Genomic DNA, 27,371 nt, shown 5'->3' with positions numbered 1-27,371 from the left:
TATATATATAATTATATAATAAAAAAAAAGATTTTTACTGTGGTATTAGTACTTTTGTACTAAACATTAGAATACTTGTAGTACAAGTCCAACATTAAACAAGGAGCAGAAGTTTGGTTATCGAACACTTTATTATTATCAGAAACAAACATGTTGTTCTGCTCAAATCCAGGAAACTCTGGTGGTTATTAAAACATTTACATTCACAACCAAAGAAGCATCCTGTGAAATCCGGGGCCGGGTCGCAGGGGCAGCAGTCTAAGAAGGGATGCCCAGACTTCCCCCTACCCAGACACTTCCTCCAGGGGTGACCCCGAGGCATTCCCAGGCCAGCCGAGCCACATAGTCCCTCCAGCGTGTCCTGGGTCTTCCCCGGGGCCCCTCCCCGGTGGGGCATTCCCGGAACACCCTCCCAGGAAGGCGTCCAGGAGGCATCTGATAAAGATGCCCGAGCAACCTCAGCTGGCTCCTCTCGACGTGGAGGAGCAGCGGCTCTACTCTGAGCTCCTCCCGAGTGACAGAGCTCCTCACCCGGTCTCTAAGAGAGCGCCCCGCCCCCCTGCGGAGGAAACTCATTTCAGCTGCTTGTGTCCGAGATCTTGTTCTTTCGGTCATGACCCAAAGTTCATGACCATAGGTGAGGGTAGGAACGTAGACTGACTGGTAAATCGAGAGCTTTGCCTTTCGGCTCAGCTCCTTCTTCACCACGACGGACCGGTACAACGAACACCGCACCGATCCGCCTGTCAATCTCCCGCTCCATCCTTCCCTCACTCGTGAACAAGACCCCAAGATACTTTAACTCCTCCACTTGAGGCAGGAGCTCTCCTCCAACCAGAGGGGGCAAGCCACCTTTTTCCTGTCGAGAACCATGGCCTCGGACTCGGAGGTGCTGATTCTCATCCCAGCCGCTTCGCACTTGGCTGCAAACCGCCCCAACACATGCTGGAGGTCCTGGTTCGAAGGAGCCAACAGGACAACATCATCCACAAAAAGCAGAGATGAGATCCTCTTGTCCCCAAACCAGACTCCCACCGGCCCTTGGCTGCGCCTAGAATTTCGGTCTGTTCTGTCAACATGCACTGGGAACAGGTCTGACTTACTGCTCGCAATGCGAACCAAGCCCCTGCTCCGGTCATACAGAGACCAAACAGCCCATAGTAGAGGACCCTGGACTCCATACTCCCGAAGCACCTCCCACAGAATGCCACAAGGGACACGGTCGAACGCCTTCTCCAAGTCCTCAAAACACATGTGGACTGGTTGGGCAAACTCCCACAAACCCTCGAGCACCCTGTGGAGGATGTAGAGCTGGTCCAGTGTCCTGTAAAAAAATATCTATATTTTATTTTGTAAAATCATCGTGATGATACTCGGAAATATTCCCACAGAAGGACGAACCGTACTTTCAATCAGTCACATTCTTATGAATTCATTATTTTCTTGCCTGAGCCAACATACTTTTAGCTGGTGATACTTCTGTACTTTTACTAAAGTATGGTTTTAAATGTGAAGCTGTCACTTGTAGCTGAGTATTTCTACATTTTTTTCTCTCTCTCTCTCACAGCTAGAGGATGACATAGTCGCTCGTCCGAACTACTTCACCACGATGAAGAACTTTGCGCTGCAGCAGCCGTTGGAGGAGTGGATGATCCTGGAGTTTTCTCAGCTCGGCTTCATCGGTGAGTCGCTGCAGCGGTCTGACCATCAGGCCTTGTTATCACAGCGAGCAGACAGGCTGGTTCTGACACCTGAGCGCAGCTGGTCGGTTGAAGAATCTGCTGTAGACTGTGAGATGAGAAGGTCTGAAAAGTGAGTAAGTGGACCGTTGAGATTAGTTCTCGTGGCGTTCCCGAAGGTCAGGAATGAGCAGTGGAGTTTGTGGTGAGGCAGTGATGTGAGGAGCCTCCGACAGGACGTGAAACAGGAAACTGAACTCTGATCTTCCAGCTGATGGTTGAATTAAATCCTGCAGATTAATTGAAGCGTCAACCTCCATCCGATCTGCTTTCTAATTATTCTGCCAAGGCTAATCAATGACTGTCTTCCTGGATCCAATCAGCCGATGCCGACACGTGGAACGCCAGCGCTACTCGCCCGAAACCACACGCTGATCTGAAGTCAGGTTTTTCCCCAGGGCTGTTTCCAGCTCTGACGGGTGGGGGCCGGGCGGGTGGTTGAAGAGCCTGAAGACAGGAACTGTGTCTCTGAGAGGAAAGATGTCTGCTGCCGTCACTTACGTTTGAAGACATGCAGATAATTAACCTCAGCGTTGAGACGATGTGTCAATTAACCAATTGACAGGAAATTAATCTGCAGCTGTTTTCATAGTCCATTCATCACGTCACCATGGCAACTGTACACAGAGGTGGCGACAGCTGTAACCTCAAAAAAGCTACGAGACATAAAAATTAAAAATGCATGACAACAACAATCAGACTAAAGTAAAAAATGACAGAAAATAAAAGTTACTCAAACTAATTTACATTAAGGTCAAACTGAAAGACTGAAACTAAATTAAAATCAGAAAATAAATATTAAGACAGACATACACACAGAATTACCCAGCATCGTTTTCTTCCCACGAGGCTTTGCTGCTCCACTTCCCTCTAATAGGTCCCTGAGTGCTCCGCCCGTCATTAGAAGAATGAAGCGCGCCTCGTCGTTCCTCCAGAGGCTGAAACGCAGCGACGGTCAGCGAGCAGCCGAACAAACGACACCGAATCACCTCGAACACAACGAGCAAAACCCCAAAACCTCGAACTGCAGCAGGCCCAGTCCGCCAACCGCTGCAGGTTTCATCTAAACAGCCTTCATGATGTTTCCTGGCTCACCAGCAGAAGACGCGTCATGAATCTAACGGTCAGATTAGAGCCGGTGCTCCTCCCAGAGGACGGACTCCGAACATTTCTGTGATACATTTAGTGAAATAAAGCCTTTCTAATAAATTCAGGCCAGATTTCCTGAGAAGCATCAAAGTTTCCTGACAGGGAAGAAAAATGTGAGCGGTCAAATAAAACATGTCCGTCCCGTGACTTTAATTCGCTGCCACAATAAACAGTTTCAGTCTTATTATAAAACATTAGCTCCTAATTGTTTCTCAGTAACGAGGTAAAAACATTCGCGCTGAAGTCGACTCCGCTATTCGTTTCTCTGCTCGAGGCGTCGCTTCCTCCATCAAAAGAAATTAAACATTTGAAGTGTGAATTATTGATTTGATGAACAGCAGCGGAGAAAACAATCAATTATGTCATTATATGTGTTCTATTCTCACTGCTGCTGGAGCCCTCTGAGACACACACACACACACACACACTCACACACATACACACACACACATGCACACACATATACACACATATACACACACACACGCATACACACACACACACACATACACACACACACATGCACACACATATACACACATATATACACACACACACAGACACATGCACACATATACACACACATATATACACACACACATACACACACACACATGCACACACATATACACACACATATACACACACACACACAGACACATGCACACATATACACACACATATATACACACACATACACACACACACATGCACACACATATACACACACATATACACACACACATGCACACACATACACACACACACATACATATACACACACACACATATACACATACACACATATATACACACACACATACACACACACACATGCACACATATACACACACATATATACACACACACATACACACACACACACATGCACACACATATACACATACATATACACACACACACATACATATACACACACACATATACACATACACATACACACATATACACACACACATATACACATACACATACACACATATACACACACATACACACATATACACAAACACACATATACACACACACATACATATACACACACACACATATACACATACACACATATATACACACACACATACACACACACATGCACACATATACACACACATATACACAAACACACATATACACACACACATAAACACACACACACACACATATACACAGACACACAGACACACACACACACACACACATTCACACACTCTCTCTCCTCCATCTCTCCTGTCTCTCCTCCTCTGTCTCTCCTCCACCTCTCCTCCATCTCTCCTCTGTCTCTCCTCTGTCTTTCCTCCACCTCTCCTCCACCTCTCCTCCATCTCTCCTGTCTCTCCTCCTCTCCTGCTCCACCTCTCCTCTTCTCTTTGCTTCACAGAGTTGAAGATAGATAAGGAGGTACATTTCTGAGAGTCCACCTCATATCTTCACACTAAATAAACCTTGAGCTCGTCCGTCTGTCCTGACGTCCACTGAGGACGCGAGTTCAGTCATTATCCTACGAGGATGATCAATACGTCCGATCGATACAGAGCTCAACACTGACTCTGTCTTCTCGTTTGCTCTTTTGCTTTCTGGACGAATCTGAATTGCACAACATCCTGTTACAATATTCACTTGTTGTCTGATCGAGACAACAGAGATGATCGAGAGAGGGACAGAGACAGAGACAGAGCGAGAGGGGGAGGTGAATACAGGTGGAGGAGTAGAGCGACGGCAGGAGTCTCGTCTCTGAGCTGGATGTTGATTTCACATATGTACGTTTGTCTTCCTCCGTCCCAACTGTCTGAGCATCACCTCCTCCTCCCCCCGGTCCTCCCCCCTCCGCTCCTCGTTTTTGACCTCATGAATCCTCTGCGACCCCGAGTCGCCTGCGAGCGGCGGCTGCTGTAATAAATTCATCAGGGTGGAGCTGACTCACTGAATTAAATCAGATGGAGCAGAGAGCTGCAGCGCTGCAGGGCCGCTCTGTAATTCAGCTGCTCAAATGTGGGTTTTGCATTTACTAAGTTTAGCTTCAGTCCGCCCTCATTTACGTCTGCGGGGGTTTTGTTCTGTTACCTCGTTGCACATCCGGCCCTTCAGAGGCTGGAACGTCCAAACGGATCAGGGCGGGCCAGAAGGGGGCACGAGCAGGACTGAGCTCCGCGGTGGCCTTTCAGTTGGCCCTCGTCATTCGTTCAGTCCAGTGAGACGGTCTGTTCGGTTCAGTTTCTGACCTTTAATTCCCAGAGAACGTCCCCTCAGCTCAGCCCGACTCTGTTAGTACAGATCCAGAAACAGCCGGACCGAACACCGAGATGTCACGACTTCACTCACTTCCTGCTCAGTTCACATTCTGGATCAGGTTTCACTCTGTGACCACTGCCACCAGTTTAGTTCTCAACAACAAAGTGAATTAACCTGTTTGCTAACCCCTCACCTGAACAGTGCTTGTCCAATCATAGCTTAGCAAACCGAGCTAGACACAGCAGGTGTGTCATTCTTTGTGTTTCTCCAACGTTGATGTGATTTACATGGATGTTTTGTGTTCGGCTGCGCTAGTACTAGCATGCCTGGCTAACTAGCTTACCACCTTCAGTAGTCCAGTAAGTTAGCGTATGACATCATTATGTAGAGTTACAGGTTCTGTTCAGGACTGGATGTCCCCTGTGTGGGAGCCAGTCCTGGACAGACAGAGTTTAAGCTAACTTTAGCTGCTCTGTTCTGATCTTTTTTGGATTTTTGGACGAACATGAAACTCGTAACTCGAGAGATTACCATTATGTTTGCAGCACGTACATTACACCTCGTCATATCCCGTCTGAAAAGACCAACGATAAAACATCTGAGCTCTGGTTTTCTTGCCGTTTGTTGCGAAGCAGCTAAATGAATAATAATAAAATTATAATAGAAGGAAAAAGTATTATGTGTAGGTTGTAGACCATTTGACAGAGTTGTCGCTTTGAAGCGAGTCTGCTGGAGATAAGTTTTTCTGAAGCTAGCATTAGCGCTAGCCAGCTAGCCCACTTCCAGCTAATCCTCCAGCAGCATTTCAGTGCTTTTGTCTACTTCTGTCTGAAATCAACAACCAGCAGCAGAGCTCTGACACTGTAAACTGTTAATTTATTCACGTCTGACTGATTTGATTTAATTGACATGATGATAACTGCACACAGAGCTCACTCACAGAAACATGACGCAGTGAAACAAACTGAATCTGAACTGATGTGGTGGGTTAAACAAAGACAGTTCATCATTTGTATTTTGTGTAGATTTACTGAGAAGATTAAACAGCGAGACGAAGCAGAAACACAGCCCGAAACACAACCAAGCTGCATTAAATTAAAGCGTGACACAGGATTAAAACTGTGAAAGTTGAGAGTTACAGAACTTAATTGCAGCAGTTCTGAGGACTGTCATGGAGACCATCCATCCCTCAGCCTGTAACACTGACCTGTTAATTTAAACACGAGATACTTGTGCTCAAAAAGAGGATTCATTCTCAGTGAAGAACCTTGGAGCTCTAATCTGCCTCTATACCTGCCAAAGAGCAGTGATTCCTAACACGTCTCTGGGGGTCATCAGGTGGAAACCTCCCTTCAACAGTGTTTTTAGTCACACAACACCTTCAGGAGGTTAGGCAGTGAACTCCGGCGTCCCAGAGTCACCCCCCCAGTGCCAGTTCACACTGCTCCTACACAATCCAAACAGCACCGCCACGTTCAACTGACCCAGAGATGCTCCTGGTAGTGGCCAGTACCGATGCTACCATTTAACTATTGCTGATGCTAATGCTAACCGCTAAGAAGAACAAAAGAAGACAAGTTCCGATGCTACCATTTAGCTAATGCTAATGCTAAATGCTAACCGCTACCTGCTAAGAGGAACAGAAGCAGACAATGCAGCTAGATTCACCTATACTGTTAATGTTAACTGCTAGATGCCAATGCTAACTGCTAAGATACTATCATACTACCACCGCTTTAGCTATTGTTAGCTGCTACAATGCTACCACCTGATTGCCGCACTACCATCAGCCTGTTTGAAAGTCTGGACAGACATTGTGTCCTCTGTCTGAACCTTTGAGAAGACGTTAAATCACAGTCACAGCTCGGTGGCTTCGCCTCCTGTCCACTGTTTAAGTGAACCGATCGTCTGTCTCACTGTCAATCAACACATCAACAGCCCTTATCAGTAAAACGAGCTATCACATGTAGCTCCTCTTTGTGCATCATCATGGTGATCCAGTCAACATGTGAGCGTCCACGTCGTGTCTCGCTCTTCTTGAACGCAGCCTGTCAGAATGATTGATGTCACGATTTGATTGGAGTAAAAGTCTCTTTAAACAAATCTTTGTTGTTTTGCTTGATCAGCTTTCTCTTGTGTTATTTATTGATTATCAGGCTGCTTAGAGACGGTTTAACAAAGAGCTCACAGATGAGTGATCAGCTGTGGTCTCGTCCTGTAATGAGACATCATATCTGATGCTTGCAGAGTTCTGATAAAAAGCATTTAACGTTTTCTTCAGTCATTTTTTTCTCGGTGAAGCTGTTTAAATATTGCAGCTTCAGTCTTTTGGTGCAGCATCAAAGAAATCTCGGTGTTCAAACGGTCGAGCTTTCTGTGAAAAGGAAAGCGAGAGGCTGAGAAGTGGAAGTGAGACCTGAGAGGATGCAGCGCAGACACTGACGTGACTTTACGCCTCATTTGTTTTATGTCTGAGTTTCATCCGAACGCTTTGATCCACCTGATCACAGAACAGTAGCTGGAGGCCAGAGCAGGCGCATTGAGCTGAACCCTCTTCTTCTCCGGCAGGTAAGATGTTTAAGTCTCTGGACCTGTCGCTCATCGTGGAGTTCATGCTGATGTTCTACAAAGACAAGCCCATCGACTGGCTGCTGGACCACATCATGTGGGTCAAGGTGTGCAATCCAGAGAAGGATGCGGTGAGTGTCTCACACAGATTCCATCATTAAACTCATCTGGCAGATCTTTTTACTCACAGCGACGCACGGTTAAATTTGACGAGCTCCAGCCGGCTGACGAACGGCCGACGCGCTTCGAGCTCGTTCGGTGTTCCTCTAACGGTGTCTAACCTGCAGGTCATGTGCTCCGCTGGGATGTGCTGCCGTGGTGCAGTGAGGGATTTAAAAAGATTATGTGTTTGTAATTGTTCCTGTTTGTATCTCCATTAGAAACACTGTGACAGGCAGAAAGCCAACCTGAGGATCCGGTTTAAACCGTCTCTCTTCCAACATGTTGGCACTCACTCCTCTCTGGCTGGAAAAATACAGAAACTCAAGGTAACGTGTGTGTGTGTGTGTGTGTGCGTGCGTGTGTGTGTGTGTGTGTGTGTAGCTCCGCAGTATACAACACGCTAACGACATCAGCTGACAGTGGAGTTCAGCCAAAAGCAGATTAAAGTCGTATTTATACCCTTTAGTCACTTTCCGTGTTTAATTCAAAGGCACGTTTAGTTTACATGAATACTTTTAAATGACAATACTTTATTTTTATGGAGTACTGCTACTGTGTAAGTACTTTGACTAACTGCCATTTTCCCTGGGCTGCTTCTGTATTGCAGCTTTTTCTCGGTCCAACATGAACCTTTAAGTTAATGTTTTAGGAAAACGATCGAGATCAATCAACACTCTGTGGTCTTCTTTCAGAAGGTTGATTGAACACATTTCTGTTGAAATGACGCTCACATGGTGAATATTGTTTAATCAAATGATGCAGCATAGTCCCACAGTTCATTTTCATTCATTTATTACATGAAAACAACCACAGTCGATGGGAGGAGTCTGTAAAGTCAAAGAAAAGAAAAGAAAATCAAAGTCACAGCGAGGTTTGTGTTGCTCTGTGAGGAGATCTGCCCGAAGGCCACAGCAGGACCAGGTGTGTCTCATGCTGCTGATTAACGTCCAGCAGGTCTGCAGCCCTGCAGACAGAAAGCAAAGCGACGGCAGAGCGAACAGAGCCGAGCGAACGTGTTCCCATGAAACAGCTTCTTCAGATGGCTTTGTCAAGTCTCTGTATGAAACACCAAGTATGAAAGAAGGCCAAACATTACGCTTCCAGAAATACGGACCCTGCAGAGGTTACTAACGAACTAACCAGACAGAAAACTGACACTGAATTAATCTGCAGATCCCTGATTGTGTTTAATGAGGATTTTTACTGAGCTACTGGAAGGCTCTGCTGTGGGAAGAACTGTAGCTGGTTAAGATCATGAAAAATCACATCCCATGCTTTATCGAGCACCTATGCACTTTCCTCCTCAAAACGAAACTCTTATGGTCTCCCTACCTGTGGGCTAGCTGCAGCACAGTCAACCTGCATTGCAAATTATTTGTGTATTATGGTTTGTGTTCCACAATGTGTTTTTTTCCCCGCTGTTAGTACTTGTTTTATATTGCTACTGCTCCTTTTTTCTTACTGTGAAATGTTGTACTGTCTTAATTGTTTTTTCTTATGTATACGAGACAGCGGATGGAAATTAGCGTCAAGCTACAATCCGGCATCTTTACCTGTTTTAACATGTTCATCAATATGCACTGTCCCATTCAAACAAACAAACAAATACATAAATAAAAATAATAAAGCTTACGTTAGTGAAAGATTTAAAAGGCAAAGCATTGGTTACATGTCTAAAGTAGGACATGAAAGTCTGTGACCTCCACACCTCTGTGCAGACAGGACACAATATTTCCTCCACTGCTTCTGAATGTTTAGTCACCGGATGAAAAGCTGGGCTGCAGAATCGTCCAGTACGAAGGTATTTTCTCAGATTCTGGCCTGTTAAAATAAAAAACTTTTAGAAAGTCTGTAATATGTTTGATCTGCGGCTGACGTTTAAAGCCTCCAGTGCTTCTTCCAGCAGCAGACTGGTTGTACTGGTCAGCTGTCAGTGTAGAAGTGTGGAGTTCAGCGAGTTTGAAACAGAGAGGTTCAGTGGAAGTTCAGTGTGTAGAGATGAAGATTGAAAGCCTCTGCAGATGTCGGCTCAGCGCAGCGTTCAGACACAAACTGCAGTATCTCACAGCGGTGGCAGCTTCGGTTCCTGCCAGCAGCTCAGAGCCGAGCGCCTCGACTCGCCTCTGATTACTGTGTTAAGAGCGATGGATATTAGCCCCGCTGACTGGAGCTGCAATCTGGTCCAATCAATTGGATATTGATCCGTCTGTCCCGGACCAGCGCCTCCTTGATGTGGGGATTGAACCACAGAGGCCAAGCTGCATTGGAAGCTGTAGATGGAGGCTAAATGTAGCTATTACCCTCCAGCCTGAAACATTCACCGCGGTTTAGTAAGAAAATAAGTCCTGAGTTTTAAAAATCAAAGCGAAATTAAAAGAATCAAACTGAACTTGGGATTTATTCATCTGTAGAGAATCTTGTGATAAAACAAAATTGAGTCAAGATTTGTTGGAATGTGAGAAACTACCCTGGAAACGTCTCAAATCATCACTGGAATGAAAATAAACTGTTGATCAAAAGAAATAAATCATGTGTCCGCTCAAGAAACGTGCTCCAAACCTTTTTGTCTTGTGATCCTTCAAACAAAAGCAGTTTCTGCTTATATCCCCATGCCTCCTGTTGGCATCAGTCCCTGAGCTGTCAGCGGTTCAAACAAAGAGGGACGCTCATCTCTCAGTTCAACTTCAACCGTTCTGAGGAAGTAAAACGAAAAAGCAAAGATTTAAAGTAATAATTCAGCTTTGTGGGAAATACGCTGAACCCCAGACTGCTGTGGATGGTCAGACCAGCACCCTGCGTGGTAGCTCGCTGACATCGGCGTGAAGGTTTCTGCCTGCGAGGGTCAAAAAAAGGCATTGATAAAAAAGCACAAGATAAATGAAACCATTTATTGTGTTAACCCTTCCTCTCAGACCTCTTCTATAAGAGCGTCTGTGGCAGTATAACAGCGTCACACTGCTTCCACATTTGCTACTTACAGTGACCAGTAATCACTCTCATGACCACAAGAGGCCACTTCTGGTTTGGAGGCCGTTCTTTGACAGAGAAATGTCTCTAAAAGTGCATCAAAATAACACACAGCGCTGACGTCATGAATGATGAACGATGGTTCATGTTATTTTCCGGTGAGGGCACAGTTGATCTCAGTATTTCTGTTGACTTTCCACTGATGCACACAGTGGAACATAACTCCCTGATACCTGAATCCACTTCTCTTAAATATAAATAAGGCACAACTGCATAAAACCAACGACAAATAACATTTTAACTCAACAAACTCCATGGTTTGTTCCAGGATAAGGACTTTGGGAAACAGACCCTCCATAAGGGTCACGCCAACCCACTGGCTGAGGTGACGACCAGCCTGAAGACCTACCAGCACTTCACCCTGGAGAAAGCCTACCTAGGGGAGGACTTCTTCTGGGCCTTCACCCCTGTAGCGGGGGACTTCATACGGATACGATTCTTCACACCTGTTCGCATTGAGAGGTTAGTCCCAGAGAGCTATAGAGGATGAGGTCTAAGGTTACAAGAAGTTACAGGGTGTGAAGGGTACAAAATTATCAAGGTCTTCATGTTCTCGGGGTAACCATAGATTGCTAGAAGTTAGAGGATATGAGGGGTTCTAGACGATACCAGGTTATTGCAGGACACAAGATGTAATGGGTGCCAGCAGATATCAGCGTATTGGGTACTGGAAGGTACTTTGGGAGCGCACAGTCACACCAGGGAGTTATAGGGTCTAGGGTCTAAGGTTACAAGGAATAACAGGGTGTAAGGTGTACCAGGGTCTTTCAGGGTACAATGGTGGTGCAAAGGGTCACATGTCTCGGGCAGATTACACAGTCTCAGGGCTATCAGTGGATACTAGAGGCTACCTACATTTTGAAGAGGTCTGAACGGTAACAGAGGACGTCAGGGCATTATAGAGCTACAGGGTATGGGTTATGCCAGAAGATATCAGAGCTGTACAGGGCACTAGAGGGCAACTGGTGGTCAGGAGGTTCAGCAGTACCCATTTTTGAGCAAACGGTACTCAACATACAGAATCTCAAAGGTTACGTTATGCAAGGAGTACCAGAGGATACCAGGGTATGACAACGTACTACAGGGTACTTTAGGGTCATATTGTTTCAAGGACACCAAAAGGAACTAGAGTGACAAGGTCTCAGGAACACCAGAGATGTCTGCAGGTTAGAGGGTGTGAGGAGTACCATAGAGTTCCAGGGGCATTACAGAGTAGCGGAGGTTTCAGGGGTTTTAAAGGTTTTTAAGAGGTACAAGGTCGCAGAGGTGCAAGATACCATCATTGTTTCTTAGATCATTGGATCTTAGAAGAACCCAGAGGTACCAGAGATTATAGGGTGGAAGGGGTTTCGACAGGATTACAGGAAATGGGGTCTAAAGGTTACTGTATGATGGGCACCGGTAAGTGCCAGGGAGTTACAGAGTACGACAGGATAAAAGGAGTTATATGGTCTCGAGGGCACCAATGAGTTCTGGGGGTTACCACGTACAGCATAGGGTACCTCAAAGCAGGCATTACAAACTCAGACTTTTAGACCAGCGATAGGGCTCCAGTGGTCCATACAAGAGACCCAGCAGAAGAAAGTTTCCTTCAGTTTATACTGATCTGACTCTGGCTGATTGTCTGTCTGTCTGTCTGTCTGTCTGTCTGTCTGTCCGTCAGGTATTTCTTTAGGAGTGGAAACATCGAACATCCAGGCGACAAACTGTTCAACACATCAGTGGAGGTTCTGCCATTTGATGTGAGTCTTGAAATCCAGTCCAGTTTGTGAAGTTTTCGTGGTTTTGTCCTTCTGTTCTATCAGTAATAAAATGTTGAGTCACCAAGTTAAAACCTGAGGATCTGGGAAGATGTTGATGTCAAGCAAAAACTGAAGCGCTCAGACAACCAGAAACACTGGAAACAAACCAGCAGGTCTGACAGATAAATTATTGTAGAGAAAACAAAAGCAAACAGTATTTTTTCTGTTGTAAACATCCATCACAGTTTATAGACCCACTTTTCCTGCTTTAACTGTGACCTACTGTTGTGAATACACACAGTTTTCCTGTGCAATTTTCAGTCATATTTCAGGTGTGTTCACTTTCAATTTGACCTTCAAATAAAGTGGATGAGGTAACCTTGTGATGAGGTAACCTTGTTCATGTTTTCTGTCCTGTAAGACTTTTTCAGTTCCCAGATCTCAGATACCAACTTAGTGAGTAAAGCATTGTTATTACTGAAAGGAATGATGGACACAACAAAATATATGACCCAAGTGAGAATCTGTATCAAGTACCCGTATCAGAGTGCTTGAACATCTAATATTACTGAGAAAAGACTCAGTTTGTGGCTCCTGGAAGTTGACGTATGACAGGTTAATGGATCACTGCGTCTTCCTCCTCTGTGGTCGATGAAGGCTGATTAAGAAGTGTCACAGCAGGACATACATGGAGAGGAAGAGGAGCTCCGACTGAGATCAACCTTAGCGGAAGAGAGAGGGAAGAATATAAAAAGACAAAAAAATCGGCTGACACTTGGAGGAGACGGTTGCCGTGGTAACACTGACCAGGAGAGAGGAGGAGAGGGTTTTGATATCGAGGGCTGATGGGAAGCGAGGATGTGAAAGATCAACAGGAGGAACAACTAAAAGCAAAGCTGACAAAACCTAACAGGGATGTCTGTAATGACAAGATTTTAACAGCCATTTTTCATCAAGGACCAAACGTACAACACTGAGACGCCTGTACGTCAAGTTATTCACGATACTAATTAAGCTGTGACGCTATCGGTGACACGGTTTCTCCTTCCTCTTGTAAAACAAGAGCAACACATGTTGTAGCAGGAAAAAATCGTGTCCACGACTACAAAGACTGTGATTATCGTAGTGCTTCCTCCACCTGGTTGGCTGTTTCCCTGGTGTTTTACTTGGTGGGAAGCCAGTGAGGGATCTCCAGCTGGTTGGTCAGGATGGTGCAGGCAGAAAGACGCAGTGCAAAGGCTGCCAACTGAATCTAAAGTGTCGGACGTTTTATAAAAGAGGCCTGGAAGAGGAAGTGATCTCAGCATTCAAACAAATGAACAAACCAAACAACTAAAAAACTGGTTTCGCTGGTTTTTGTTCTGTCTGTTAGTCACGAAACAGGCAAGTCCAAGCTGCAACCAGACTGCTGTACTTTCATTTCCAAGCAATTCTCAAGAAAAACAAGCCTGATTTCTGAAAACGACCACGAAAAAGGATGTTTTTATTGAAAATGCCCCGAAATCACGACTTTATTCAAATTCAATTTGAGTTTTAATCAAATTTTCACATTTTTCTTCAGTTTGAAAATGAACCGGCCGTCAGTGGCACTGCAGCGTTATGTTTAGCACACTGAAACATGTTTGTCAGGTCTTTCTTATTTTCTCAAACATCAGAATTGAATTAAATTAAAACTTTGTCACACATCACATACAGAGAAATGGAAAATGAAATTTCAATTTGACTAAATTGTTATTTCAGTATTGGCAGCCATAGACGTTCATTAAGGTGCTTTTCTGTTCATTTGATGTCGTTTAAGCTCCTGCAGTCGGATAATAAGTCACTATGACAGGAAGTAAATGCGTGTTTGTGTGTTTTTCCAGAATATCCAGGCAGAGAAAGAGGCCTTGACAGAAGGGAGAGAGAAAACACCAAAGTACCATCGGACAGAAGACGGATTCATCAGAATAGGTGAGTGATGGCAGCACAGGTTAAACTCCCTCATCGGCTGCTGAAGTGTCCTGAAGCAAAGCACCTGAATGAGCTGCTCGGTGACGGTCAGTCCGTCACAGATCAAGTGCTAGAAAGTTCAGATCTTCACCCGCTGATCAAATATCAGAGTCACCGAGTTTGGAACCAATTTATTTATTTTGAACTTGTTAATTTAAACATCACTGTGAAGCATCGCGCAGTACGTCAATGTAGACTTTTTTATGTATTGTACAAGTAGAGACAATAATTGATTATTATTATTATCTCGCTGCGAGGGACCAAGCTGGCAGACATGTTCAGTGTGAGACATAGATAACAGCTGATCAGAAACAAAAGGCCAAACTCAAAGACAACATGACCAACTCATCTACAAATAAAACAAAACAGGACAATCAGTCGACCAGTTTCAAAAGACACGTTCTAAAGAAATCTCATCACCATGACGTGGGAGGACTTGGTACAGTCTGACTGACTACTTCCTGTATTTAACAGCTCTGCCAAAACTACCCAATAAACTATGAGTATGATCTGTGAAATACCTGTGCTGTAAGAGATCGTCCACTTCATCCATTTCCTGCTGTTTACCTGGGGTCGGGTTGCCGTGGCAGCAGGCTCAGTAGGGTCGTCCAGATGACCCTCTCACCAGCAGCGCTCTCCAGCTCCTCCTGGAGGATCCTGAGGCAGTTTCAGCCCAGGTGAGATCTGTAAGCCCTGCAGCAGGTCTATCCTGGGGTCTGAATGTGCCTGAAAAACCCCTAGAGGAAGGCACCCAGGAGGCTTCCTGATCAGATGCCTGAACCGCCTCGGCCGGCTTCCTTCAGCACGAAGGAGCAGCAGCTCTGCTCCGAGCTCCTCATCCTGTCTGTGCTCCTGAGCCCCGCTGCAGAGGAAACTCATATCTCACTCTTTCAGCCCCTACCCACAGCTCAGGACCATAAGTGAGGCTTGAGGGTTGGAACATAGATCGACTGGCTTTACCTTCCTGTCCGGCTCCCTCTTCACCGCAACGGTCACCACACGTTCTGCTGAGGCTGCATGAATCCATCCAGCTTTCTCACGTCCTGTTTCACTGTCACGTGTGAACACCCTCCCCTGCTTGGTGGAGGAGGGGATGGAGAAATCCACTAACCACAGCAGAGTCATGGGCTCAGACGTGGAGCAGCAAACTCTCATCCTGCTTCAAACCACCCCAGTGTGCGCTGAAGGTCTGAAGAGGCCCACAGATCCTGATCATCTGCAAAGAGCAGGCATGCAATTCTGAGGTCCCCCAAACTGGATGTTGTCCTCCCCCCGGCTGCTCCTTTAAATCCGGTCCATGAATATCACAAACAGGAACAGAGACCAGGACCAAGCTTAGTGGAGTCCAACACCCACTGAAAGCATGTTGGACTTTGTGCTGAGAAGACACGGCTTTCGGCCAGACCACCCTGAATCTCGTCCGATCTCCGAAGCTTAGCAGGGTCGGGCTTGGTTAGTACCTCGATGGGAGACCACCTGGGAACACCAGGTGCTGTCAGCTTGGGGCGACTGTGGCTCAGAAGGTAGAGCGGTCGTCCACCTATCAGAAAGCGGTGTTCGATCCCTGGCCTTGGCAGTCTACATGTCCAAGTATCCTTGAACCACAAGTTCAGTATCTTGCTCTCGATGCTGTGCATCGATGTGTGAATGTGTTAATGCTCGTACTGAGCATGTGCCCTAGCTACCAGGTGTCAATGGGTGAATGTAGGCTCGTGTTGTAAAGCACTTTGATTGGTCGGAAGACTAGAAAAGCGCTTTATAAATACAGTCCATTTACACGGCGCTCACTTTGGTTACACAACACATGGCTCGCAGCAGCAGCCCGGGGACGCCATAGTCCCGCAGTCCGAAGCTGAGAGTTAACCCTCAAGAAACTCTGTGGAGAAGTGAGACGAGTGAAACTTTACACAAATGTCCTCACTCATAACGTCTGGACACACACACACTCACACACACACGCTCTGTGTGAAAGGTTTTGTGGGACATTTACAAGTTTGGCTGATGATGTACCGTTCTCTGTTTTTGGAAAATTCTCATTTTTTTTGGTGACAGTTGTATAAACAGAACACCAACAGGAGCGGCGGGGCTGCGTTCAGCAGCTGTGGGTCTGTGAGAAGCAGCAGGTGTGTTAATACAAACAGTAGCAGTGGTGGCAGAAGCAGAACTAACAACACTGGTGACATTATTTTCAACAGTGTAACTGTTTGACTTGATAGATGAATAAAGTTCTTTAGTCTTTCCAACGTGAAACTGCAGCCAAGTCTCAGGAGAGCAGGAAGAGAAAGAAAAGAGTGAGAAAACAGAATGAACAGAAATAACTCAAATCCTGACTGCAGACTGAAAGAGACTAAAACCTGCTGTGGATGTACAGCCATCGTGCCTGAAGCCTGGATTTTACCTGGCTGTGGTTACCTGGTTACTGTATATGAATATATGATATGAAAGCAGCAGAGAGTAATCAGATTACCTGTCATATTTTAGTAACTGTTCAGCTGTGGAAACAGGTTTATTTAGACTTACGGAGGCTGTTTGTCCATGAACTGATCTTTCCTCTCATTCGTTCTTCACCCTGATGCTTCCTGTCTGCAGGCTTCGTCCTGAAATCTGTGAAAAATCTGACTGAGATCTGGTTTCTCTAATAAATGGTTGATTCAATGCATCTAAATGATACAAATGTAAATAAATGAATAAATACCAAAGCGATGAAATCAAGAACAAACTAAATGGAAGTAAATCCGGACCTGCTGACTGTCTCTGTCCCAGCAGACGTTCATGCATCTCTTCTTCATGTGGTCTCAAACAGAATGACTGGAGTGAATTTCAGTGAGTGCTGGACTGAAGGAACAAATACTTGTTACTTAATACTTGCCACCACTGGCAACACACACACATATATATCCAGTATATGTCAATACTGTGATGTAGTATTTCATATAGTGGGAATACACTAATCATACAGTGAAGCAGTGTGATCTGACTCCTGGACTGCCGTGTGGATATTCTTCTTCAGGTTGTGGTGAAACAGTCTCTCTGCACCACGCTCACCTGTTCTCTGTGGATTCTCATTTTACGTCTTTCCTCAACAAACAGGAAGTCAGACAGTCGTGCAGGAAGGAAGGTTTAAAGAAACAAACATGGAGGACGGAGCGCCGGAGGAGAGGAGGGCAACTTCGATCTGACATCATAAATTACCAGCAGCTCTTTATCCCCCTCATCAATTTTTCAGAGTCGGCGGATCGATCCGGGCGGCTCTCCTTCGCTCTATTAATTTCAGCGTGATGCCTTCAGATGTCCTGGATCTGCAGAGAAACACCCAACGGGTCAGGGTCTAAGATCGTGGGACACAGATGGACCAGCTGAGAGGTTCAGGACTGAGCAGCACGTTAGACAAGAGGATGCAGGACAGATTCCACTTCAGGTCCATCAGGTCAAATCAGTGGACAGAGAGCCAAACACATTATTTTATCCATTGAATGACTCCATTAATTACTTCTAATCTCTGTTTAAAAGCTTGTTAAAAGGTTAGTTTCAGGGATTTAATCATGACTTTATTCATAGACACTCTGGTAACTGATTTACAGGCTAATTAGCAATTGTTAGCATGCTGCAGCCTCACAGAGCTGCTAGCATGGCTGCACACTCTTCATGTCCCATCTTCTCCCAACTAGACATGAAACAGCATGAAAATGATTCCTTGACAGGAATGATCACAGTTTTATTATGGTATGGTATGGTATTATGGTGTTAAAATGATCAGGAAGTGACAGACACACTGAAATCATTTCACAACGTTTCACATCGAAAACCACGAATAAAATTAGCAGCAGTGTTTGCTTTGTGTTTCACGAACAACACGTGCATTATTATTCTTATTACCACCAGTATGTGCAATAACACCATGCACAATTTACAGAAATATAAATACAAATTAGTCTGGCAGACAGAGACCCCTAAACTCCCCGGGCACGTCCCCCCCGCGTCCAGCAGAGCTCGTCACGGCACGTTCCAGACGCGTCTGTGCTCTGCGCTCCCAGCCAATTATTGACCGTCGTGCGTCATGATGCACAGAGCTGATGGAGAAAGACAGGAAGTCAGACAGAGACACGGTGCAGAGAATCCAGCAGACTCCCGACCAACAATCAACACAGTTAAAACAGACAGAGAAACCATTTGACTACGAAGCCTGCTTACCCAGACTGAAGGAAAGGAAAGGAAAAAGGAAGGAAGGAAAAATAACCAAATCAGCTGAATCTGACTTGTGGCTGACCTCCTGCCTGCCTGGATCTGCTCTGTGCAGGTTGCAGAGCGCAGAGACGCTTGTGGACGCCCCTGAAAGGTGCTGCAGGTGGAATCACGGGCGTTGTCTGGAACGTGGAATATTATTATTATAATGTAAAAGTATGGAAGCATTAGCTTCCAAATACACTCGAAGTAAAAGTACTCATTACACAGAATAATACACATTATACTGTTGGCTGGTAATTATTGGTGCATTCATGTGCTGATCACTTTAATGTTGCAGCTGGTAAAGGTGCAGCTCATCTCAACTACTTTACTGATGAGTATCTTAATCCATAATAATACATCATAGTTTATGAGTTGATTTACATTTTGTATGAATGATCTGAATCCACACGGTAACTAAATCTGTCAGATAAACGTCGTGTTGAAGTGGAAACGCTCGATATTGAGCAGACAGACGGCCTCTGCGTCTGATTGGGTTTTGTTGTTGAACTCTGGGTTTTATCGTCTTCGTTGTCAACGTGTCATGTCTGTTTCTGAGAAAAGCTCTGCGGCAGCCGTACACATGTCGTTGGCTTTTGAATGAAAACCATAATACCCACAATAATAACAGATAATACCCTGCGATAAACAATAACACACACACACACACCCCAGACGCTGCTCTTTGCTGGGATTACGGTCACACTCGTACCTGGAAGCATCACTGCCAACACAATAATCCCAGTAAATAAATCCTCTGAGGGATTATTGCTCCGTTGAGGTGCAGTCACACCAAAACCAACCTTCACTGAGCTGAAATAAGAGCGAACACCAGCAGGAGGCCAGATGGCTTCAGATGGAGACGACTGAATGTTAGGATAACATAAAAAAGCAGCAGTCATACAGGGAGAAGCATCAGACAACCACAGGGGTCAGTTAATGGACTTTGGATAACTGTAATGGCTCTCAATAACCATTAATAACCCTCTAAATCCTCACAAAAAGCATAAAACCCTTTAATTACTCATCTCCATCAGCAAATGAATAAATAAATAATAACCCAAGAAGAAAATCCCTTAAAAAGCTGTGAGACTAACCCTTACTGTTTTTAGACCTTTTTAAATAACTGGATCCTCTGACTGTGACGAGTGAAACAATGCTTCAAGTTTAGTTTAGTTCATTTTTTGGAGTAGTTTATTTTACTTTAGTTTAATTCAGTTCTATTCAGTTGTGTTCATATAATCACAACCAAAGATGTCTCAGGACACTTTCCATTTGGAGCAGGTACAGACCAAACTCCGTATCTACGGAGACCAACAGTTCCCTCATGAGCAAACAAACAAACTAACCCTAACCTGGAGACAGCGGCGAGGAAAAACTTCCTTTTAACAGGAAGAAACCTCGAGCAGAACCAGGATCAGGGTGGGCGGCCATCTGTTTCAACTGTTTTGTTTAGTTTAGTTTAGTTTAGTTTCGTTTGAACATTCTGATGCTGCCACCAGGTGCTGCCAAAGAAATGTTCACACATTCAACACTTAGTGGCATCGACATCATCACAAGCATCAAACTAAATGTAGTTCGTCTCATAGTCAACGCTGGAGGAAGTATTCAGATCCTTTGCGCACTAATACCTCGCTGTTGATACTGCCCCCCTCAGGCCAAACCAAATCTTTCTCCTGCAACAACAACCCAGTTTTTCCTCCGTTTCTGAATGACAGTGCCCCCTGGATGTGGATGAGAGGTATTGCAGCATTACAGAAAATCTGGATAGATACAATGTTTTCCTCCTTCTCTCAAATGTTCCTGAAATTCAGACTCACCTCTTTCAATCTCTTCCAGTTTAGGTTCATTTATTGAATATACTGGACCTATACAAGGTCAGGCTGTCTGAAACAAAACCAAACATTGACCCTCTGTGAGATGGAAGCAGGCTGCAGCTGCTTCGATGCTCATGTTTTGGATTTCTCCACATTATTTCCCTCCTGGAAGTCAGTTTTTGCTTTAAAAACAATTATGATCCTTTCCTTAACTCCCAGAAAGGACCAACCTAATCACCACACAGTTGATTCTCGTGCACTGAAAGTCTGCTCAGCCACCTTCTCACAGACGCTGGATGAGAGATTTAATGAGCTGCTCACACCTCGTTAAGATCTGACCTACACGACGAAGGAGGCTCTTCTTCTTCTAGCTCCTCCAGTCTAACTCACTACCCTCTAAACCTGAACCAGCCTCGAACCAACATCCACAGATATCATCTTGGTTGATAGGTGATAGGGGCTAATGAAGCTGCTGCTGCTCGGTTAGTGGGAGGGGGGAAGGGACCGACAATACCCCTCGCCTCACCCTCCCTTTCCAAACATGAAACTACGGTGGCCATGAAACTTATGAAAAACGACATGAAGAGCTCATTCTGAAAACACAGTGATTCTTATTTTCACTAATGAAAACAAACATTCTGCCAGTTGCCCCCCCCAGATCTTGCACAGTGGACCTTTAGATAAATAAATCCAACAGTCCCTCAGGTTTATTGATCCTATTGATCTTCATCTCTTCCAGGAACCTTCCAGAAGGGGATCGCAGAGGGGGAGGTGGACCCCACCTTCGGGCCCCTGGAGGCCATGCGTCTCTCAGTGATCACGGACTCCCCCGTCTGGGTGATCCTCAGCGAGGTGAGACTGCCCGGACAGATGACTGGAACCAGATTAAAACCAGTTTGACCCACAACAGTATAAATTACTTTTGATGAACTTTGATGAATCTATTTAATGTACGTAGCAGCCATTGAGGGGGTTTCTGAAGGTGCAGGGGGGGTTCCAGGTTCCTTATTTGAGTTAATGGATTTCTGCAGAGGTTATATAGATCTCATTGATGAGTTAAAGTAGTTCTTGAAGAGGATGAGACGTCTCTTATGGGGCTCTAGAAGTGCTGAGGCTTCCCATTTGCTTAATGGGGTACCAAGGATCCTCTTGGGTATTAGAGAGGCTCCAGTTATCGAGGAGGGTTGTGGGGTTTTGGGGAAAGCGATGTGGAAGACCAGGGGATGAAATGTGTCCAGTCTCTCAGGGGACTCTGATGTTGCTTCAGGGATCCATGAGGAGGTGTTAAAGGATAACTTTCGTTTTTTACAACCTGGACCTTATTTGTAGCATTAAATATGTGGTGGCATGTTATCAACATCCGGCGTCTCTAGACAACGTGGATGATGTCATTACCGAACGCCGGGCGCTGCGAGCAGCCGGCCGCAACACAGCTGACTCTGCGGCGGTCGGCTACGAATACGCAATAACGAACCACAGCTGTGCCAAACTACAGCTAAACTAGCCGACCGCCGGCTCAGAGGGGAATAGCACCAGCATATCAGAACTAAATATTGGAATATGAACGAGTTTCTGCAGATTATGCGTTATATAGAGGCTGCGCATGGATGCCCCGAGTACTCGCATTATACGGATATACGCGCCGCTCCTCTGGGGCTAATTTCTTCAAAACGACTCCAAATGCCACCAAAGTTGTCTGGAGGAGTAAATGGTCGTATTTAATGCTACAAATAAGGTCCAGGTTGTAAAAAACTAAAGTTATCCTTTAAGGGGTTCTCGAAAAAGTCCCAGAGGATGTGAGGATGTAAAATTGCTGAGAGAGACTGCTGAGGAGTTTCCAGGAATTTCTCAACAGATGGAAGGAGCACTCGGAAGAACTGAATCAATATTAACGTCTGTGATGCGTGACGTAAATATGTTTATTAATCAATAGATTTCAGTCAGTCATCAAAAATGCCCTCTTGAAAAACAATGACAGCAGAACCTGAAAAAGTATGATGTCTGTCCACATTTACAGTCCAATGATGTAACAAATCCCTGAAAACATCATGTCTGAATTAACTGAAAGAGTCTAACGATGGAGATGAGTCCGTTTGATTCGGGTCAGAGGAGGTTTCTCGTTGAGGGATCAGTTTCTCGACACTCTGAAGCAGGACTGTGGCAAATGTTCCAGCGTCACCTCCTGACGCGTGACCTCTGACCTTTCTTTGAGGCTTGCTGAGGACAAAGTCTCTTCATGTTAACCCTTTAAAGAATGCTTTAATCTCATCTTAGTGAAGACTTTCAGCTTCACGTGGTGTAACAATGCTGTTTGGGAGGCTTTTTTAATCCTGACAGCCAGAATGTTTCTGTAGTTTATTTCAAAGCCTAAACAGTCAAACATCATGAAAACTATCTGGATCACATCAACTTCAAGAGTCCGTATTAGTGAAACTCCAACAGGCCTATAAAGCACTTATGTTCACACCGGTCTCTCCTGGTTTGTATGTGGTAACGTGGCTTTTACTGGATCTTCTGGTTTCTCTGGTCTCCCTCAGATCTTCATAAAGAAAGCAGAGTGAAGCTCCTCTCCCCCCTCAGCGATACCTCAGCATCTCCGAGCGTTCAGCCGAGCTCACCAGAGGCTCGTCGGCTGCCGTCCTGCTCACCAGATCCCCACCGCGGTGCCACAGCGCTGCCATCTGGCCAGACTTCGTCACTGCAGGGCCGATCAGATCAGAGACTGAAGACACACTGCTCATGACAACAGGCTGAGTGGGAAACACCTGTCTGACACGACATGCAAAAAGAGAAACTCCTCTCAGATGATGCTGTAATTAATCCCGAAGAGTCTGTATTTATGTGTACATACAGTAAGTAAATGTTGAAAACACTGGTCGTTGTGGAGGCGGTGGCGAGAGCGCCGCGCCACCTCTAACGATGAAACTGCTGCTTCAAAGACTCGACGGCCTCTTTGTATCTGCAGAGTACAGTCGGTCCGGACCTTTCTACCAACACTGTCCCACCAGTATACCCCACAGTAACCATGTATGTGCATATATGCATAGAGATGTACACACTCTCATATGAATGCCCTCTCAGTGTGTTGATATGTGTCTGTAGTTGCTGCTCGGGGTTCAGACCTTTTCCCTCCATCTGTGAGCGATTTGCCTTAATGAAGACGAAGAGCAGATTTACTTCAAGCAGAAACGAGCCCCAGACTGAAACATGTAGCCACAAAAATACCCAGAATCCTTTGCTGCGACCTCGGACCTTCTCACATCTTTGTGGCTTGAAACTACTGATGTTGACAGCTGACACTTTGCTTTTTTAATCAAGTCTTTTAAAGTTGTTTTAAGTTAACTGAGGCCTTGTCACTGATGACTTCCCTGTTCTACAGTACAGTACTGTCATGTACTTCACAGTACTCTGACGAACTCTAAAGTACTGTCATGTACTTCACAGTACTCCTACATACTCTAAAGTATTCTGACATACTTTACAGTAGTCTAATGTACTCTACAGTACTCTAATGTACTTTTCAGGACTTTAATGTACTCTAGAGTACTGTGATGTACTCTACAATACTCTAACGTACTCTACAGTACTCTGATATACTTAACTGTTCTCTAATGTATCTCTACCGTACTATACAATACTATGCAGTACTGTATTGTACTACACTATACTCTAGTTTCCACTGCTGTGCTCTGATGTACTTCACTGTACTGTAGTTTTCCATTCCAGTGCAAAAATTGAGATTCTCATCTTTTCTTGTATTTCTCTCATTTTCAGTCTCTCGTTGGCACCTTTGCTAATAAATAGTATAAAATTCTAAAGTTCTTCCAATAGTTTGATTTTCATTTCTCTGTGAAGACGCCGTCTTTTTCCTCTGGACTCATGTCGGCTTTCGTAATCCTCATTTGTGCCCTTTTCAAACTTCTTCTGTTCCCTCAGTTCTGTATTTGTTGTCCTCATATGATGCCGTCGTCTCCACACACACCTGACCGAATGGATTTAACCAAGTTTGATCTGCAGTTTGACACTGAATGGTTTAAAATATATTTTGTGTGAGTGAGTACTTTAGGTCTGGGTCTGTGAGGATATTTCAGACAGCAGTGTCCTTCCAACAGTGCTTGTTCGATTCTTTCCTGGTCTCTGCACAGAGCTGCTCCACAAACAAATACTTGTCCCAGTTTGGTTTGAAGAATTTGACCCCAACCCCAGCTGTGGGCCAGACCTGATCACCAGCGCCAGTGCTGGACCTCACTGACGCTCTGGTGTCTGAACGGGTGCAAATCTCTGCAGCAGCTTCAACAAGACTGACAGCAGAAGAGAGGAACAGCACATTAATGAAGAGAGGGAGGGAAAGTTCAGCTGTCCACCTATGTTGCTTTGGTGAACTATAAAAACATGGATTTGGAGATTTGGTTGATTATTATTATTGTATTCTACAAATCCTTTTCTGATCAGGTTTTAGGAGTATCCGGGATTCAGATTCTTTGCTTTGAGAATCCTGGATATGCTTCCTTAGTACCCCAACGGAAACCAGGATGCACCTGATCCTGGTGTCTGATCAGTCTTGGCTGGTTCATGACATCAAGACTCACCTGCACACAGGTGATCAGAAACCTCTATTTCCATGAACGCTGGCAGATGGATAACAAGGTTTCTCATGTTCCCTGTAAACATCATAGGGTATGTGGAATGAGGTCAAAGCCAGGATACGACTCAAACACACATACAAACACACTCAGTAGTTCAGCGTGCAGGATGAAACGCCTTCAAATTAAAATCTGGAAGTTTAATGCTGTTAAAACAACAAACAGTGACTTTCATAACTTTAAAATGTTTTCAGACAGATGTAGTCACCTTCGAATCAGCAAACCCACTGAGCTCTCAGTTATTCAAGTGCACTGATGATTAATTTAAGGGAACAAACTAAGTAATTCAAGAGAACAAAATTACTAATTTAAAGGAGCAATTTAGCAAAACTTTTCCTCCAGTGTCTCCTTCAGCTCAGCCCTTCTGTCACAGCTGGACTTCATTCATGAGGGGTCAGATGGAAACCAGATCGAACACACTCTCAGTTTGTCAGGTTTGTGAAGTGAACGTCTTGAAGCTTCAGGAAACATCCTGACTTTTCTCGTCTTAGTAGGATGCACTTGAATGCATCGCTATAATCTTGTGCTTGTCTTTTGTATCCTTTAGATAAACTCTATTTAAATGATCTAAAACTTCTATACTGTGTGAATTGTAATAAAGAGAGAAATGTAAAGGATTTTTTTGGATGTAGGTTTGTTTTTAAAGACTCTTACAGAAGTGCTGGTTCAAGTGTGTTTCATATATACAAGGTTTTGGGGGTGGTGGGCAGATTTCTGAGAATGTCATCAGGTTTCATCAAAAGAAAATGATGAAATACCAACATCACTCCACCGGAAAGAAGTGATAAATCGCAGGAAAGTTGTAGGAAATGATTTAAATTTCATGCAGAAAAGGTGAGGTGAGGGTCTCAATAAAGGCCAAGTCTTAATTTCAGACATTGCAGCCAAACGAAATGTTTAAAGAAACAGATACAATTAAAAAGTAAGTAACTGTGTTAAAAATAGGAACACAGCAAAACTACTTCACTGAACATTAAACATTTCAGGGGGATGTTGAGACACTTTATGTTTCATCACAGTGAATAACAGGAATAAAAGCAGCTTGTTGTTCAACCAGTCTGGTGAGTCACATGGATGAAGGTCACATGACCCTCACAGATCTGCACACTCAGAGGCTTAAAGGACTAGTTTAACATTTCAGAAAATACACTGATTGTCTTTCCTCCTGATGTGAGACAATCAGATGAGTATCAGTCTCATGTCTGTGTGGTGGGGATGGACAGTAGTGGAAGAAGTACTCAGACCCTTGACTTAAGTTAAAGTATTAACATAATCAGGATATTAATAAGTAAAAATCCTGCATTCAAAATCCCATTGAGGTAAAAATACACAAGCATTAGCTGTGAAAGTACTTGTTGTGCAGCAAAATGTGTGATTCTATGTGACATTATTGGAGCTGCTCCAGGTGGAGCTACTTTCAACTACTTCATATACAGTTAGCTAGTTGGCTAGAGTGGGTTGAAGTATGTAAGTATAACCAGGAAAATGTACTTCACTGTGTATATTTTATTCTGCTTGTATATTTTATTCTGTTTCAGTTCCATATTTTATTGTTTATTGTTTAGTATATTTTATTGCCTTAGTATATTTTCATTCTGTTATATTTTTAATTGCTTTTACAAATATTTTTACTGCATTTATTTAATTTTATTGTAGTTATCTTAATTTTATTCTTTTCTAATCTTCTTATCTTTCTTACTATCTGTTCCTAACATGGGGGTTGCAATGAAAATTTCATTGATATGTTCAATGACAATAAAGACACTTGAATCTTGAATCTTCAGGTATTAAAGTAAAAGTACTGAGTGCAGTAAAATGTCCCTGTGACTGTTCTACTGTTCTGTCTGATCTCATCAGATTATTGTGACTCAGTCGTTCATGTCAAAGCAGGATTTTCCTGTTTGAGCTGGTTGAGCTTCATTTGAACTAATGATTCTTTTCACTCTGGATCAATCTGCTGATTATTTCCTCCATTAATTGATCGATCGTTCGGTTTAGAAACATTCTCAAAACAGTGAGAAATATAGTAACGATGAGGCCAAAAACAGTCCAAACAGT

General features: G+C 44.3%; 1 protein-coding gene across 1 annotated transcript in view; it reads left to right on the top strand.

Annotated features, from left to right (window-relative positions):
* mgat4b (alpha-1,3-mannosyl-glycoprotein 4-beta-N-acetylglucosaminyltransferase B) overlaps nt 1-24,848 on the top strand; it is an 82,449-nt gene extending 57,601 nt beyond the window's left edge. The window contains exons 8-15 of the mRNA XM_041944023.1: nt 1,568-1,682; nt 7,710-7,840; nt 8,090-8,197; nt 11,167-11,360; nt 12,562-12,640; nt 14,503-14,590; nt 21,410-21,522; nt 23,208-24,848. Of these exons, the coding sequence (XP_041799957.1) occupies nt 1,568-1,682; nt 7,710-7,840; nt 8,090-8,197; nt 11,167-11,360; nt 12,562-12,640; nt 14,503-14,590; nt 21,410-21,522; nt 23,208-23,231 (852 nt within the window). The 3' untranslated portion in view covers nt 23,232-24,848. The remainder of the gene's footprint in view (nt 1-1,567; nt 1,683-7,709; nt 7,841-8,089; nt 8,198-11,166; nt 11,361-12,561; nt 12,641-14,502; nt 14,591-21,409; nt 21,523-23,207) is intronic.
* The last annotated feature ends 2,523 nt before the right edge of the window (nt 24,849-27,371 follow it).

This window comes from Chelmon rostratus, chromosome 9 (assembly GCF_017976325.1).
Source record: "Chelmon rostratus isolate fCheRos1 chromosome 9, fCheRos1.pri, whole genome shotgun sequence".
NCBI classification, from domain to species: Eukaryota; Metazoa; Chordata; class Actinopteri; order Chaetodontiformes; family Chaetodontidae; genus Chelmon; species Chelmon rostratus.
This window is presented reverse-complemented; position numbering and strand designations above follow the sequence as displayed.